Consider the following 17,267-nt stretch of genomic DNA (forward strand, 5'->3'; position numbering starts at 1 on the left):
CAAGATGAGAGCAGCCCTCACAGTTGAGAAGCGAGTGGCGATAGCCCTGTGGAAGCTTGCAACGCCAGACAGCTACCGGTCAGTCGGGAATCAATTTGGAGTGGGCAAATCTACAGTGGGGGCTGCTGTGATCCAATTTGCCAGGGCAATGAAAGACCTGGTGATAGCAAGGGTAGTGACTCTGGGCAACGTGCAGTCAATAGTGGATGGTTTTGCTGAAATGGGATTCCCAAACTGTGGCGGGGCCATAGACGGAACCCATATCCCTATCTTGTCACCGGAGCACCAAGCCACCGACTACATAAACCGCAAGGGGTACTTTTCAATGCTGCTGCAAGCCCTGGTGGATCACAAGGGACGTTTCACCAACATCAACGTGGGATGGCCGGGAAAGGTACATGATGCTCGCGTCTTCAGGAACTCTGCTCTGTTTCGAAAGCTGGAGGAAGGGACTTTCTTCCCGGACCAGAAAGTGACCATTGGGGATGTTGAAATGCCTATCGTGATCCTTGGGGACCCAGCCTACCCCTTAATGCCATGGCTCATGAAGCCGTACACAGGCAGCCTGGACAGGAGTCAGGACCTGTTCAACTACAGGCTGAGCAAGTGCCGAATGGTGGTGGAATGTGCATTTGGACGTTTAAAAGCGCGCTGGCGCAGCTTACTGACTCGCTCAGACCTCAGCGAAAAGAATATCCCCATTGTTATTGCTACTTGCTGTGCGCTCCACAATATCTGTGAGAGTAAGGGGGAGACCTTTATGGCGGGGTGGGAGGTTGAGGCAACTCGCCTGGCCGCTGATTACGCGCAGCCAGACACCAGGGCGGTTAGAGGAGCACAGCAGGGCGCGGTGCGCATCAGAGAAGCTTTGAAAACGAGTTTTGTGACTGGCCAGGCTACTGTGTGAAACTTCTGTTTGTTTCTCCTTGATGAACCCTCCAAACCCCCCCCACCGACCCGGTTCACTCTACTTCCCTGTAAACCAACCACCCCACCCCACCCTCCCCTCCCGCTTGCAGAGGCAATAAAGTCATTTTTTTTTAACATTCATGCATTCTTTATTAGTTCCTTACAGAGGTAGGGGGATAATTGCCAAGGTAGCCTGGGATGGGTGGGGGAGGAGGGATGGAAAAGGACACACTGCATTTTAAAACTTTAACTCTTATTGAAGGCCAGCCTTCTGATGCTTGGGCGATCATCTGGGGTGGAGTGACTGGGTGGACGGAGGCCCCCCCACCGTGTTCTTGGGCGTCTGGGTGAGGAGGCTATGGAACTTGGGGAGGAGGGCTGTTGGTTACACAGGGGCTGTAGCGGCGGTCTCTGCTCCTGCTGCCTTTCCTGCAACTCAACCATACGCTCGAGCATATCAGTTTGATGCTCCAGCAGACGGAGCATTGCCTCTTGCCGTCTGTCTGCAAGCTGACGCCACCTATCGTCTTCAGCCCGCCACTTGCTCTGTTCTTCCCGCGATTCAGCCCGCCACCTCTCCTCTCGTTCATATTGGGCTTTTCTCATCTCCGTCATTGACTGCCTCCACGCATTCTGCTGTGCTCTATCAGCCTGGGCGGACATCTGCAGCTCCGTGAACATCTCGTCCCTCGTCCTACGTTTTCTCTTTCTAATGTTCACGAGCCTCTGCGAAGGAGAAACATTTGCAGCTGGCGGAGGAGAAGGGAGAGGTGGTTAAAAAAGACACATTTTAGAGAACAATGGGTACACTCTTTCATTACAAGGTCGCATATTTCGGCTTGCAGGCAGCCATCGTAGGCCACAGTGTTTTGGCTTTTTTAACCTTCTTAACATGCGGGAAAGGTTGCAAACAGCAGCGCATTTCCCATATCAAGGATGAATTGGGTTGTCCATTTAAAATGGGGTTTCAATGTAAAAGGAGTGGCTGCGGTTTCCCGGTTAACATGCGGCACAAACACAAGTAAACCCCCCCGCCCCACACACACACACGATTCTCTGGGATGATCACTTCACCCCTCCCCCCACCGCGTGGTTAACAGCGGGGAACATTTCTGGTCAGAAGAGCAGGAACGGGCGCCTCTGAATGTCCCCTTAATAAAATCACCCCATTTCAACCAGGAGAGCTTTCTGGAGATGTCCCTGGAGGATTTCCGCTCCATCCCCATACACGTTAACAGACTTTTCCAGTAGATGTACTGGCCGCGATTGCCAGGGCAAAGTAATCATTAAACACGCTTGCTTTTTTTTTGTAATGTTTACAAATAGTTACAAAGTTACACTCACCAGAGGTCTCCTGTGTGCCCTGAGGGTCTTGGGTGAGTTCGGGGGTTACTGGTTCCAGGTCCAGGGTCACAAACATATCCTGGCTGTTGGGGAAACCGGTTTCTCCGCTTCCTTGCTGCTGTGAGCTACCTACAGTACCTCCATCGTCATCATCCTCCTCGTTCCCCGAACCGTCTTCCCTGTGTGTTTCTCCAGTGAGAGAGTCATAGCACACGGTTGGGGTAGTGGTGGCTGCACCCCCTAGGATCGCATGCAGCTCCGCGTAGTAGCGGCAAGTTTGCGGCTCTGCCCCGGACCTTCCGTTTGCTTCTCTGGCTTTGTGGTAAGCTTGCCGTAGCTCCTTAATTTTCACGCGGCACTGCTGTGTGTCCCTGTTATGGCCTCGGTCCTTCATGGCCTTGGAGATCTTTTCTAATACTTTTCCATTTCTTTTACTGCTACGGAGTTCAGCTATCACTGCTTCATCTCCCCATATGGCGAGCAGATCTCGTACCTCCCGTTCGGTCCATGCTGGAGCTCTTTTGCGATCCTGGGAGGACTCCATCACGGTTACCTGTGCTGATGAGCTCTGCGGGGTCACCTGTGCTCTCCACGCTGGGCAAACAGGAAATGAAATTCAAACCTTCGCGGGTCTTTTCCTGTCTACCTGGTCAGTGCATCTGAGTTGAGAGTGCTGTCCAGAGCGGTCACAATGAAGCACTGTGGGATAGCTCCCGGAGGCCAATAACGTCGAATTCCGTCCACACTACCCCAATTCCGACCCGCAAAGACCGGTTTTATCGCTAATCCCCTCGTCAGAGGTGGTGTAAAGAAACCGGTTTAAAGGACCCTTTAAGTCGAAAGAAAGGGCTTCGTTGTGTGGACGTGTCCAGGCTTAATTCGGTTTAACGCCGCTAAAGTCGACCTAAACCCGTAGTGTAGACCAGGCCTAAGTCACCCTGGGGCATGTTTCTTAGACAGGGCACATTTCTCCAGGTTGCTCTGTACCTGGCATGTTACCTCCCCCTTTGTCATTAGCCCAGTTGCACTGGCCATTGGACAAGTGAAAGGAGCCGGATTAACAACAGAGGTGTCTGAAAGCTCTTCCCCCACGGAATAAGTATACGACAGACAGCAGCAATGCCTTCGCCAGGCCCTGCACATACCCCCCTAGAGCAGGGGAGGAGGCCTACTCAGGCTCCGTTCCCCCTTTCAATCCTTGCCTGCTCTGTAAGAGTGCCCACAAGTGCCAGTCACAATTGGCATGCTAGTAGGCTGGTGTGTCTACTTGCTTCACACCGGACCCCAAATCCCTGCTGCGCAGCAACCATTTCTGGTCCTTAATGCCCTGAGCTGGATTGAAACCAGACACCTCAAAGTGAAAGGCTCCCTTGGGGCCTGATCAAATACATCTTTCCACTGACATCAGTGAGCATCTGAGCAGGTTCTGTCTCCCCCTCCCAGCAGCCTTGGTTTAAAAAAAAAAAAAAAAAAAAAAAAAGCCACACACCACACATCAAGGCCCCAGCTACATTGATACAGTAGCCACGTGTGACAGTGCTGTTCAGACATGGTCTTTAGTGAACCATGTTGTAGATACTGTTTGGCCAGCACCTAAAGACCAATCCCTCCCCCCCCCCCCAAAAAAAAGTGTGTGTGCGCACACACACGCAGCGGGAGTTGGCTCCCAAACAATTTCTAACATGGCTTGGCCCAGTTCACACAAGTTGGACCAAACCATGGGCTTGGACCACACCACTAGCTATTAGGCACAACTGTACAGCCCCATGTTATGGCCTGGCTCGCCAGGAGCCCCTTTTTGAACCCAAAGAGGAAGGATGAACTTGTGGATAAGGCACTGGACTAGTGCACAGGAGCTTTGAGTTCAATTCCCAGCTCTCTAGAACTTATTTTCTACATGACCACTGAATATGTTGGTGCTTCAGTTTGACCCCCCCCCCCCCCATCTGCAAAATGAGAGGTGGGCATTCTTCCTCCCCCAGCACAGAGAGCTCACTGTAAAGTTCACTTTCCCCTTCCCTTCATCATAATGGTAGAAACAAACAATCAGCTGTTTAAATAGATGGAGAATATAGGATCTTGTGAGTAACTCATTCTGTCAAGATCAGGCTTTCCACTCCCCTTTCCATGCTAGTTTATAGGCAAAGCAGAACTTGTCTGGGAGCTGGAACTAGAAATAACAGTTTCATGTTCACGGTGCCTCAGAGACAGCTAATAAATCTGCCTGGAAGGGGAAGAACAAAAATGCAGCTAAAGTGGCCTCGCCCAGCTGGAAGAGCAGAGACCATATTGCCACTGCATGCAGTGAGTGCAGGCGTCTTGTATGAAGTGTCAGAGGGAGAGGAACGTGGCAGCAGCAAGAGGTGGCCTCTGTATCCCAGGGCGGGGATGCAGAGAGCGCGCGCGCATGTCCACGGCTTGAAAAATCCACCCGCTATCAGGCACAAGTAGGAAACTTCATCTGGTGATCCTACATTAGCAACTGTGGCAAGATTAAAGCTCTTTAAACATCAATTTTCTTCTCCCTTATATTCCTGGCTCTGACACAAACTTCCTTTATGACCTTGGGCAAGTTTCTGTGTGCCTTGGTTCCCCATCTGTAAAACAGGGGGGATAATCCTTCATTTCTCCCACCCTCTGTCTAGATTATCTATTTAGACTAGGTTTTTTGGAGCAGAGAAATTGTCTCTCACTAAGTATATGTACAGTCCCTTGTGCAATGGGGCTCAGGTCTTGGCTGAGCCCCCCCCCCGTGATACTGCAATGCAAAGAGTAATAATGCCCGGAGCACAGCTAAACACAGTCCAGCACTCTAGCCTCTGTCCAGCAAAGCACAGACTCTGATGGGACTTGAGTACATGCTTTAGTGATCCAAATTCAACGAAACACTAACAAGAATCTCAAGAGCTGGAGGGGAGGAGGGATGGGCTTCCCAGCAGGACATTGCTTCTGAACCTGGTTGGTACCAACCACTCTTTTCTTTCCTATAGGCCTCTGGCTAGAAAGCACATGGTAAATTGTTCATGCCTAGGAAGGGGGAGAGTTGGGCCAGGAAATCTTGATACCCCACAGGCTGACAGCACCGGCAGAACATTGGCACAGGAAGGCCTGAAAGCGTGTAGTCACCCAACTGCATTATAGGGACAAGAGCACCGAGCAGTGGAAAACAAGGGCAGGAGCTAATTACAATATAAAAAGGTTTTAATGAAACAAACATCAAATTGCATTGCTGTCCCCCCACCCCCTTACAAAGAGGCCACATTGGGCTGCTCTAATCTGAGACCTCAATAGCTCCAGGTTTAAAAAAAAAAAAAAAAAAAAAAAAATTCATTCAAATCTCTGACACGAAGTCAAAGAATAAACATGCACTCCAGCGTGCACACCCCTTCTCAAGCAATAATCCCAGCAGAAGCAGCTGTCATAGGAAAGTAAGTATTTCAAGAGAGTTTCTATTTTCAGATATGTAAAGGGAAGTTGCCCAAAGGAGAAACCAAGCCACTGACAGGGAGAGCTTGTTAAAAAAAAAAAAAAAAAAACCCACCACCACAGAATCCGTGTTGTTCGATTTTGAGTGATGTTGCAAAGTTAAAGCTGCAGCACATAGTTTTGCTACCTGGCGAAGCCAAGCAATTCAATTTTCATCTCTGCCTTTAAATAACCTGAACAAAGATTTGCCTCCATGCTAGTGAGTGATGGGAGACCTGGGCAGAGCAAAGCTACGTATTCACAGTTAGCTTTTCTGGGTTCGTGCAATGTTATTTTTATTAGCATGCATCGCAGGTAAAAGATCCCAGCCTATTTGAGGACTGGGAGTAGTGGGTGAGGCACACCTAAACAATGGAAGCCCCCTCCAATGACAGAGGGACCACGCAGAACCCAACCTTGCAGACTCCAGTCCTTTGGTTTACCCACAGACCAATCACAAGCAGCAGCACTGCAAGGGAATGCACACTGCCTGCCAAAGTGCCTCAGCTCTGACGTGGTATCCTTCCAGCACAAGAGAAGGGAGATCTGTCTCTTGGCCCATTCAGTCCTTCACCTCTGTTGAGGTAGCAACAACAGAGCCAGCTAAGGCCATAATGCTTTCAGTAAGGTGAAGTGGAGTGAGACTAGCAAACTCATTTAACAACTGACACCCACAGCAACTCTTGATCTCTAGTGACCTGGCCTAGATTTGAACTCATGATGCAGAGATGAAAGTCTGCAGCTTGTTACCAGACCCCTGAGGCATGAGCTCCACCATGCATACATATTTTTTCAGACTGTAGCAGGGACAGCTATGGGCTACCATTAGCGGTAACTAGGAACTGTGCATGCAAGTCCTAACCGCCCCCCCATGAAACATTCAGCCCACCCTTCTGTCATGGGAGCAACTGAGAACCTGAATGTCGAGTATCTCAGCAATAAACTGGGACAGACTGCGACGGGACAGAGTGAGGGACGCCACACAACTTAGGGGGTAGGGGAAAAGGACACCCACAACACACAAAGAACATTCCCATCACTGAAGATTGGACTCGCACTGAAGGAGAGGCCAGAGAATGACTTTCAGAGCTACAGGCACCACTGAAACAAGAGGAGCTTGAATTATTCCATTACTTAATGTCCCCAGGAAACCAGTAGGGCTCACTAATTATTGATGGCCCCTTTAAAGCTTTGCAGAGAGTGATGTGGAATCAGATAAGCTTGCACTCTCTCACACCCTGCCTCATTCTTCCTCCAGTTAAATAAATACTTTGTTCATTATTACATTCTTACTTTCTGGTACCCATGGAAATTCACAGCTAGGTTGGATGGTGACAGCAGTGGTGGATCTCACTCCAATTCCCTTCCTTGAGGCTTATGACTTCTGTAGGGTACAGCCATACAGGAAAACCCAAGCACAAGAAAATTTCATCCTGCAGAAGGTAGAATTCTGGAGGAGACAAGTTTAGGCCTTGTCTACATTGGGTATTTACCCTGATGACAACCAGCAGTATAGCTGCATCAGTTTGGACAGGCAAAGTTGCTATTTGCACCAATTGGTCTTACCCCAGAAAGGTCAGAGAGTCCTTGAAAGTTATTTACGGGGGGGGGGAGGGGGGGGGGGGGAAGAGAGCAGGGGAAGGAAACCACACACAAACCCAAACCAAAACCAACCAAATACAGAAAGCCATACTGACACACAACACAAAGTAATAGAATAGAACAACAAAAGAAAAATATGCTGCCATACATCGGCTGACATTTGCAGCTCATTTAGCTTTCCAAGTAAATGCCTTGGTACCATCTATATCAAGATTTGTATAACCTTGGTATCTGAGCATCTGCTCTACACCTAAGAAAACACTGCTGTGTAGATGTGACCAGCTAAGTTTGGGGCAATTAACTGCCAAGCTTTCTCTGAAGTGCACTTAAGAAAAGTGGCCTGCCACAGCTTTGTATAATACATGGGTCCTGCCTTTTATCGATATTAATGCAGTTATAAGAGAACTGAAAAGTGTTACATGCATACACGGCATCTTATATATAGTTATAGAAGGAAAAGCATCTGACATAGAATATGCTATTCCTCAATAATTAAAGTCTGCCATAATGGCTACGTACAAGGAGGTAGAATTAAGGTTACATAGACAATTGTAACCTTAGGCACTCAAAATCTGGAAGAGCCTGATCATGAAATGAATATTTTCTTTGCATACTGTTTGGATTTCTATTTTTAGATTAATATAGATTAATGGTTCTCACACTATGCACCACTGAGGATCTGATCCAAATGGGAGTTGCTCAACTGACTTCCCAGAATCATGCCTATTTACACCAGCTGAGGATCTCTCTCACTGTCTATGGAACACCAGTGGTGGGCAGAGCCATTTCCGAGGGGGTGGGGGTAGAAAGGCAAATGGGAGCAGGGGTAGGTCCTTGAGAGGCTGTGTCTGTCTCTGAGGAAATGGCCCAGAGAATGAGAAATAATGGCGATGATTCTGAACAGACTTATGTTCTACTGTAACATGTATACAATATATTAAGTGTGCTCACTACAGAGTTTGGTCAGCCCTGAGCATTCCAAACCAGAGCTTGTTACATATTATCTCCACCTCACAAAATATTTTGAATTTCTCTCTTCACAAACATAGGCCTCTGACTTTACATACCCATGGGGCCTGACACAGTTATGCTAATGATCTTTTATGCCACTCTGGCAGCATACATGAGGGACCTTAAAGTGGGTGCTAACAGCCCACTGAAAATACATCCTGTGCAGAGGGCCTCTCTGGGCATTGAGGAGTTAGTGGAAGGGTTCTGCACTAGCCCTGTTCCTAGATGCCCCTGACACAGACAGGAGATGAGAAATATGCTGGAGGTGTGGCCAGGGCACATTGTACTCTGGATAGTCTGTTCTCAGAATAGCGTGTATGCTGGAGTAGCCCTGTGGCTGCTCTAATTTAGACCAGTGGTCAGGCAGGTCCTTGTACAGCCCCAAAATTCACAGTGTTGACTGAAAAGGAGGCCGTAGGTCTAGTTATATTTAAACCTATTACTACACCTTGGCAGGTCTTGCAGCTTATAAATCATAGTCCTAATGCAGATATCGAGCTGAAGGAATTTCTGCAGGAACCACTGTATTCCCTTCCCACGTAGCCAGTGTAAGAAAGAGTGGAAAGCAAGGGAATGCACTAAAAGTTTGCGATAAGGGGGGTGAGGAACAATTGTGGTTAACATTCTTTCCCTCTGCCATGCTGGCTGAACAGCACCTGAGGCACTCTAAAGAGAGATGAATGGAGTGATGCCCAGATAACGGCAGTTGGGTAATGTGGTGTGGGGAGCTGTCTGAAGGGAAAAGGGTGGAGAGGTGATGAAGTGGAGCCTCTTGAGCCTGGTCTTTCCCAAGGTAACCCAGTGAGTGAGGCCCACTTGAGCCAGAGGGCCCAGAAAACGAAGCACTGTTTAGCTGAAGTGAGAGCCAGCCTGGCAGGGTTCCTCAGAAAGCCTCACCACCAGTTTGCTTAGGTGAGCACAGTCCACTCAGGTAGAGTGGATGTGGATAGATCTTCCCTTTGCCAAGGCAGTTGGAGCCATCTCCCTCTCATCACAGCTGCCTCACCAAAGTGTGCCATTTCTCCACAGCTGCCACCCGCTTGGTAATTACCCCAAAATAGAGAGAGATTTTGCATCTTCAGCTAGTCCTAGGGGATGAAGTCTGGGTTGGGCTCTTAGCCCAGTGAAGATTCATCCGAGTCTGCAAGATGGCCACCATCGGGTACAACACAGGTATTGAATCAGGGAGTTCCAAAGACTCAGGCTTTGGGATTTACAACTTGAGCTGTAGACAGGGCCGGCTCCAGGCACCAGCCTACCAAGCATGTGCTTGGGGCGGCACCTGGAGGGGGGCGGCCCTCCCCTGCCACGCTCCGGCCGGCCAGGGAGAGCGGGCCCCGGGCGGGCTCGCCGCCCTCCCCTACAGAAGGCTTTTTTGCCTGGGGCAGCAAAAAAAGCCAGAGCCGGCCCTGGCTGTAGAGCCAGATTCTCAGGCTTGCACAGTGTCATCCCCTGTGGCTGGGCAAGGATGAGGGGGATACATAACATCCCCGTGTAACACCTGGATGCACCCTCCCAAGGGTGGGTGATCGATTGGTCACTCCCTCTCTGTGGGACCTCTCCAGTTCCCTGGGGTTATTTGGTTGCAGTGAAAAGATGATCACTTGATACTTCTGAGATTTTAATAATTATCTATTTTAAATTATTTGTGCAGCCAGAACACATTCCAGCAAGACTACTCCATGTAGTAAGCACTGTGCTCCATCCTAAGCACCACTCTGGTGAGTAAGTGTGGACGGGCCCTGCATCACTTATTTTCAGGTGTCAGCTCTCATCTTTCACTCCACTCCAGCTCTGCACATTTCCCCTCTGCTTTCTCTTCTGCTGCCCCAACTCCAGAAACCTCCCTCTCTGCTTGGCCTCCCTCTGAAGAATTTCACAATACTCAGCATGACAGATGTTATGCAAGAGTTATTGTATATGCATGTGAAATATGAGGCTTGTACCCTAGTGCACTAGAGATCAGTGAAGTTCTCCTTAGAGATGGGCCTGAACCAATGCCCCAGACCCAAACTCCCAAACTTTGAGGACATATAAAAATCAAAACATTTACCTCAAGCCCCTCTCTAGCTATGACACATGCCAAGGTATCATTGCATAGATAGAAATCTAGAACATGGGATCAGACAAAACACAAGACCTATTTCCATGCTCACAAACTTCGAGTCCTTTGCACTGACCAGGAAATCATGCAAATGTTACCCATTGCCAATATCCAAATGAATGGGAAGGGCAGTAAGGGAAGCGAATGGGCCTGACAGATTATCGGTCATTTGTACAGTGTTTGGTTAACCAAACACTGTACATGTCCCTCACGCAATGATGACAAGAAATCTGATGAGGTCTCTGGTGTCTTGATAGGATATTAAGAAGGTTGCTAGATCTAAAAATTGACCATTGATGTTACTGGACAATACTCCCATGCTGTAGTTCTTCTAAAGTCTGGATTTGATCCATATTTTACCTCCCCCTGCAAATAATGGAATCATTGTGATTCTCCACATAAGCAGCCTTACTCTAAGTCCCACTGTAAAACAAACTGGCCCACACATATGGTGATAAGAGATAACATGACTTACTGGGTTGGATTTTAATGCAAATAAAATAATGCACAGCTGAAATCCTGAAGATAAGAACTTCAGTGTGGGGCAACTGTCAAAGGAGGTAAATCCCAATTAAAGACTTGTACTTACTTTCTGGGGCATAGGTTAGAATAACTCTTTTTGTTAGGAGTCTGCTATGGCCTTGCTTTCAAGGCTACCCAGCTGAGCTAACCCAGTACGCAGCAAGTCTAGAGAAACTAGCTAATGTCAGAATCCTCTCACATAAGATTCTGAGGGATCTGTTATTTACAACTTTATTTTGATGATCCATTGAGTGTCTATTTGCAGACAGCTTTATTTAAAAGCTATCTGCAGAGAATAACATTGATCAGAATCATTGCAGTTGCAGCCTGAAATAGCAGCAACCACCATGCTGTTATTTGTATTACAGTAGTGGTTAGATGGATATAGTAGTGGCTCAGAGATTGATGCACCTTTGTGCAAGGGGCTGCGCAAACACACACACACACACAGTAGTAAGAGACGGCCCCCGCCCCAAATAGCTTACAATCTAAATGGGCAAGGCAGAGAACGGACAGGAGGGGAACAGGCACAGAGAGTGAAGCAACTCACCCAAGGACACACAGCAGGTCACTAGAAGAGAACAGAACCCAAGTGTCCTGAGTCCCAGACTAGGGCTTCTATCCACTGGGGAATTTAAACAAAAGAGATAAACTAAGTAAATGCTCCTTGCATTCTACCCTGAAGTTTGCTAGACTGCAGCAGACTGTCAGGGTGTATGAATTAAAAAGGTAAGAAATCTTGATTGAAAAAGGCTGGGTGCTTTGGAAAGTTCAGTTTATATAACTACACACACACAGCCACAGTCTTAATGTGTTAGAAGTCAGAAGAAACCAACATCCACCTCCGGCACTTACTGCCTTCCCCCCCCCCCCCCCCATCAGTCCATAGAGAGACTTACAAACATTCATTAATTAAGCTTCATCACCACACAGCTGAGAGATCAGACCACAAATTAGTCATTCCCAACTCACTGATGGGGGACCTGAGGTCCAGGGAAATTAAGGGACTCACCCAAGGTCACAAAGCAAGTCAGTGTCACATCCAGGAACAGAAACCCAGAGTCTTACCTCACAGTCCCTGCCACAACCACTGGGTACCTTCCAGACACCCCGTGAGTGCAAAACTACAGGAACAAAGCAACAAATCAGGTCTTGGAATATGCAACACTCAACTCACTGGTTTCCTCTCATCTCTTGAGGGTGTGGGGCGGGGGAAGCAGCTTTGGGAAAGAAACAGCAACATGAATTTGCCCAACTTTCCAGTACACCATGGGTTAGCCACACCGACTGGGGGTAAGGAGGGGTGTCCCAGTGACACCTCCACCTCACTGAAAATACTACTGCCCTGGAGCAGACAGGTAGAGATGCAGTTCAAGGTAAAGCAAGACACGTTTACAAAAAGGGGGCATGATGCAACAAATTGGGGTGGGGGTACCTCGAGTGGAGCTGGGGGAGATTATGCCCCCACCTCGTAATAATAGAGGAGTTCATTGCAGCCAATAGCATGTAAGCGCACTGTTTCTCTCTGCATTACAGAGGGAGAAAGGGCGCACACACACACAGGCAGCCTAATCCCGGCTGCAGGCCAATGCACAGCGAAGGGGCACTCGCAAACCCTAGTGCATTTGCACAGCATTGAGCGCGGCGCTCCCCCAGGCGAAGGCAGACGCCGGGTCCCAGTGCTGGCGAAGGGGAGACTGGAAAAGGGACGGCCTCCCACACCCCGACCTAACCGGTATCCCTGGGGAGGCTGCGGGGCCGTAGGGAGAGGCGTTCAGTGGCACTTACCGGGCTCCCCGCGAGCCGCTGCTCTGCTTCTGCCTGGGATGGGGAAGCAGCCGCCGTCTCCCTGTGTCCCTCTCGCTGGCTTTCCCTTTAACTGGCGCAAAGCAGGATGTCTGCACGGTTCCTTTCCCAGCCCCACAAGGCAGCTCGCCCCTGCCCCCTTTGGCCGCTGTGCAGAGCTACAACCTCCCTCCCTCTGTTCTAGTCCCCAGCAGGAGGTTTCACGTGAAATCGTCCACGTCAGTAGAAAGTCTCCATGACTAAACACACACACCATGGGTATTACTGCTGCAGCAATAGCACGAGACTGCTAACGCCACCCGCAGGCCTCAGGGATGAGGTTAGAGCCCCCCAGCCCCCGGGACATGGTCCTTGCTAGGCAAGAGCTGCCTTTCCGAGAGAAGGGGAAAATCAGCTGCCTTTTCTGCAGTCACTTTGGCAGAAATGTTCATTGCAAAGGGCAGGGTATTTATGAACAAAACAAACAAGGCTACTGAATGGCACAGCAGACTGGGCTCAAGCTATGGAGCCTGAATTTCAGAGGGGCAGAGCACCCTCACTAGGGCTGGGTCAATCATGGATTTTTCAGTTCGCTGGCCAGTCTAAAAAGTCGGGAGAGGAAATTTGTGTGTCAGGCCCAACAAAACATTGTGTTTCGATTTTGGCCATTTTCAATGTTTTTGATTTATATTAAAATAAAAATTAGATTTCAAAACAAAAATGTCATTTCAACAACAAAAACCCCATTTTGCTTCAAAGATGTCCACGTGAAACAATGTGGAACTCTTGACACAAATTTGCAAAACGTTTGGGGATCACCAAATCTGCATTTTTTTCCAAAAAATAAGTTTTGTCCCCAAAATGTCACTCAGCTCTACTTGCAGCCACGTACTACATAAGGAGAACTTGCGCTGACCATCCATGTGGATAAACACAGTCCCTGCAAGGTGCGCACAGCAACGGGGAGCATAGGCCACTAGCTCCATGGAAATGCGGGGGGTGGGGGGGTGTCCACCCTGCAGACCTCTCCCCACCAGGGCACAGATTCAGCAGCAAGGCTGCACTCAACCCTGACACAACACAAGAGCCGGGCCTGCCCTAGAAACACCTTCCCCTTGGTGCTGGAGATAGCGAGCAAGAGGGACAGAGTCTCACACACATGCCCGGCCCCCCAAACAGTGATTTATGTTGCTCCCAATACCCTAACTGACACACCTGCTAGGGACCACTCCTGGAGAGGAGTCAAGTATTAGGGGTAGCCGTGTTGGTCTGTATCTACAAAAACAACAAGGAGTCTGGTGGCACCTTAAAGACTAACAGATTTATTTGGGCATAAGCTTTTGTGGGTAAAAAATGCCTCACTTCTTCAGATGTTGCAAGTGAGGTTTTTTCACCCACGAAAGCTTATGCCCAAATAAATCTGTTAGTCTTTAAGGTGCCACCAGACTCCTTGTTGTTTTTGTGGATACAGACTAACACAACTACCCCCGATACTTGCTCCTAGGAGGTAATCATAAGCGTAGAGCTAGAAGGGACCTAGAGAAGTCAAGTCCATCCCTCTGCCCTGAGGCAGGACTAAATAACCCTTCATGACATAAAACCACCATGTCCCAACAAAACATCAGCAGAGTGAGACAAGAAGACCTATCCAGCTGTTGCAACATAGTGTCTGGAAAAAGAAGAACAGGAGGACTTGTGGCACCTTAGAGACTAACAAATTTATTAGAGCATAAGCTTTCGTGGACTACAGCCCACTTCTTCGGATGTAGTCCACGAAAGCTTATGCTCTAATAAATTTGTTAGTCTCTAAGGTGCCACAAGTCCTCCTGTTCTTCTTTTTGCGGATACAGACTAACACGGCTGCTACTCTGAAACCTTTCATAGTGTCTGGAGCCATTCATCACTGTCAAGGCTCTTCAAGGGTTCTCCCAACAAAGCACTATCCCTTTAAGAGCCGGATAGGATGGGATCAAGAGGTATCCGCCCCAAAAATCGAGACACTAGGTGGTCTCCGTGCCATTACAGCAGAACGCAGCCAGGCTGTATCTTTGGGGGAGTGACAAGAAACAGTAACTAGCCTCTCAGCAGTCACAGTCCTCTTAAAGAAACAGCACTGAAAGCGAACACGTGCGTACACACCCACACAGAGAGACAGCAAACCCCTTGCAGGAAAGCGAACCTTCCTTTTGGTTCAGCAGAAGCCGCCCAGGGAGGTAACAGAGGCACCCCACGGAGAGGAAGGCGGGCTGGGCTCTCTCGTTTGAAGTAGCTCTTCCTGCTCGCTCATTCTGTGCTTTCCCTCTGACAAAAGCACGGGGGGTTCAGATGCAGCAGTTCGCTCACTCAGAGCCTGCAGAGCGATCTGTACTTACACTGGGAGCATGTGTCAGACTCTGGCTGGATTCAGACTCCCCACCAACGCGGGGTTGAGTCATATCCCTGCAGCATCAGAAAGGCTGAATACCTGCCGCTGCATTCTCTCTTGATGAGTCACTTTCGTGCACTCCTGCCAGAAAGCACCCTTTCTGGCTGCAAAAGTGGGTGGTGCCCAGATTAGCATAGGCTGGGAGAGAGTGACTCACAAATCGGCTAAACGCTGCCTTTCTCTCATCATCAGCACCTGTGGAACTAGTACTCTACAGCCAAGGCGGCATCTGTACAGGCACCTTACTCAAAACAGGTGGTTTAGCTGAACCCACGTTGAGAAGTAGCTACTGACTCCAGTTAATAAACACTTTTCCATCAGATGGTCAGAAATCAGTGTTTTCAGGTAAAGCACTGAGAATATTATTGTAGAGAGGGGTTGAGGGATGAAATGAACTGAGAACAAATCAACTCATTGCTTTCAGTGCAGTCTCTTGTACAAATCCCAGATTTCCTTGATACATTGTCTCATTTAATCAACCAATTTCTCCTGTACCAATCAGCATGATTTCTTAGCACCATCCAAGCAGGAGCTGGGCCAGCCTAAAGGGAAGAACAGGCTTGTGATTAAAGCACTGAATGGGACCCAGGTGACAGGTTCAATTTCTGGCTTTGCTGCCGACTTCTGGTGTGACTCAGGCAAGTCCTCAAAGGTATTTGGTGCCTAATCCTGTAGAAATCAATAGGAGTTAGGTGTCTAAATACTTTCAGGAATCTGGCTTTTAGTCCCTCTGTTTCCTATCTGTAAAACGGCCTCCATCTCTCCTTTCTATTTAGATGGTGGGCTCTTTGGGTCCAGGACTGTCTCTCATGATGAGTATGTGTAACACCTGGCATCATGGGGCTCTGATCACAGTCGAGATCTCTGACTGCTACTGTAGTACAACTAATAATGCTATGACCATCTTCTCTGCAGCTCCTTCATTGAGGTCTTATTTCACAGGCCTTCTTCAGAGGCAGATCTCTACGGGAGAAGGAAAACTCGCCAGCCAATGTGCCGCCGACTCTATTGTGGGAAAGTTTTGCCAAGAAATGCTTTTTGCAACTAAGGACCCGATCCAAATGCTATGCAGGTCTTGAATGGGATTGGGATCTAGCACTAAAAGTGGCAAGACATGAAGTCAACCTGATATCCGGCAGTAGGGAGTTCTACAGTTGGCATCCTTCACTACAAAAGCTTTCCCCCAGCTCCTGGAAGCTTCATGCTGGCTAGCCAGAGTGTCCCGGTTGATCCTGGTACTGTTGATTTAAGGCGGAGAGTCTAGTTCTGTGAACTGTTCAGGTATAGAGACCAGAAAAAGTTAAATGGCAGGTTCCTGAATAGCACCAGTTTATTCTGAGTAATAAGCAATAAATCCTATCTTGACTGATGGGACTTAGTCACCATTTCAATAGGGAAGAGGGCATCTAGGGAGTCCTTCTCCTCCTTTCCCCATGGGCAAACCTGGGGTGAATTTAGCCTCTTATGTTGCAGTATAAAGGATCTGGATCTCCCCCTCATGGAATTCCTCTGGGTATCACAGGGCTGATATAACAGCCCTTCACTGCTCCCCCCTTGTATTTTTGGTAGTGAGGTGTCCTGGGATATAGCCAGACTGCTCTGACCTCCAGCTGTTCTGGGCTGCTGGATGATCCTGTGGGGGCTGTTGTAGCCCAGGCATGCATTACAGCAGCTCCTGGGGCTGATTTGGCCCTGGCAGCCCCAGAATTACAAAGATGCAAACATAGCACAAAGCTGTCTTCTCCTGCACTGCCACATGCACCACCAGCCTGGGCTGTGCCTCCTGAGACGTGCAGCTCAGAATCCGGGCCTACAACTGTGAACCAAAGCACTGATCTCCTACTTGATGGTACAGAGCATGTTCTCATAGCACTGAAATCCATGAGAGTTACTCAGACCCTACAGTAGGAGAATTCTAGCCTGGAGACACAGCACTCAGGGTCTGTCTCTATTTCAGATCTGTTTAGAGAGGACACTACATATTTAACCTAGACTCTTTAGGACAGAGGTGGGCAAACTTTTTGGTCCAAGGGGCACATCTGGGTGGGAAAATTGCATGTAGGGCCATGAATGTAGGGCTGGGGTAGGGGGTTGGGGTGT

At 48.7% G+C, this 17,267-nt stretch overlaps 2 protein-coding genes across 2 annotated transcripts in view; both read right to left on the minus strand.

Annotated features, from left to right (window-relative positions):
• Nucleotides 1–15,291, minus strand: part of SLC25A22 (solute carrier family 25 member 22) — a 99,006-nt gene extending 83,715 nt beyond the window's left edge. The window contains 1 exon segment of the mRNA XM_042862126.2: nucleotides 15,115–15,291. The gene's annotated coding sequence lies outside the window, so the exon portion shown is untranslated.
• LOC135982964 (uncharacterized) lies at nucleotides 1,023–3,682 on the minus strand. The gene is made up of 2 exons (XM_065591927.1): nucleotides 2,254–3,682; nucleotides 1,023–1,658 (listed from the first exon to the last, which is right to left on the minus strand). Exons 1-2 carry the CDS (start codon nucleotides 2,795–2,797, stop codon nucleotides 1,156–1,158), a joined length of 1,047 nt encoding a protein of 348 aa, XP_065447999.1. The 5' UTR covers nucleotides 2,798–3,682; the 3' UTR covers nucleotides 1,023–1,155.
• Nucleotides 15,292–17,267: the final 1,976 nt, after the last annotated feature.

Source organism: Chrysemys picta, chromosome 4 (assembly GCF_011386835.1).
Source record: "Chrysemys picta bellii isolate R12L10 chromosome 4, ASM1138683v2, whole genome shotgun sequence".
Lineage (NCBI taxonomy): Eukaryota > Metazoa > Chordata > Testudines > Emydidae > Chrysemys > Chrysemys picta.

Excerpts from the sequence above, each read along its gene's own strand:
- LOC135982964 (XM_065591927.1), bottom strand. The coding sequence starts at position 2,797 with ATGGAGTCCTCCCAGGATCGCAAAAGAGCTCCAGCATGGACCGAACGG. Across the intron at positions 1,659-2,253 it reads GGGCACACAGGAGACCTCTG|CTGCAAATGTTTCTCCTTCG; the intron begins GTGAGTGTAACT and ends CTCCTCCGCCAG.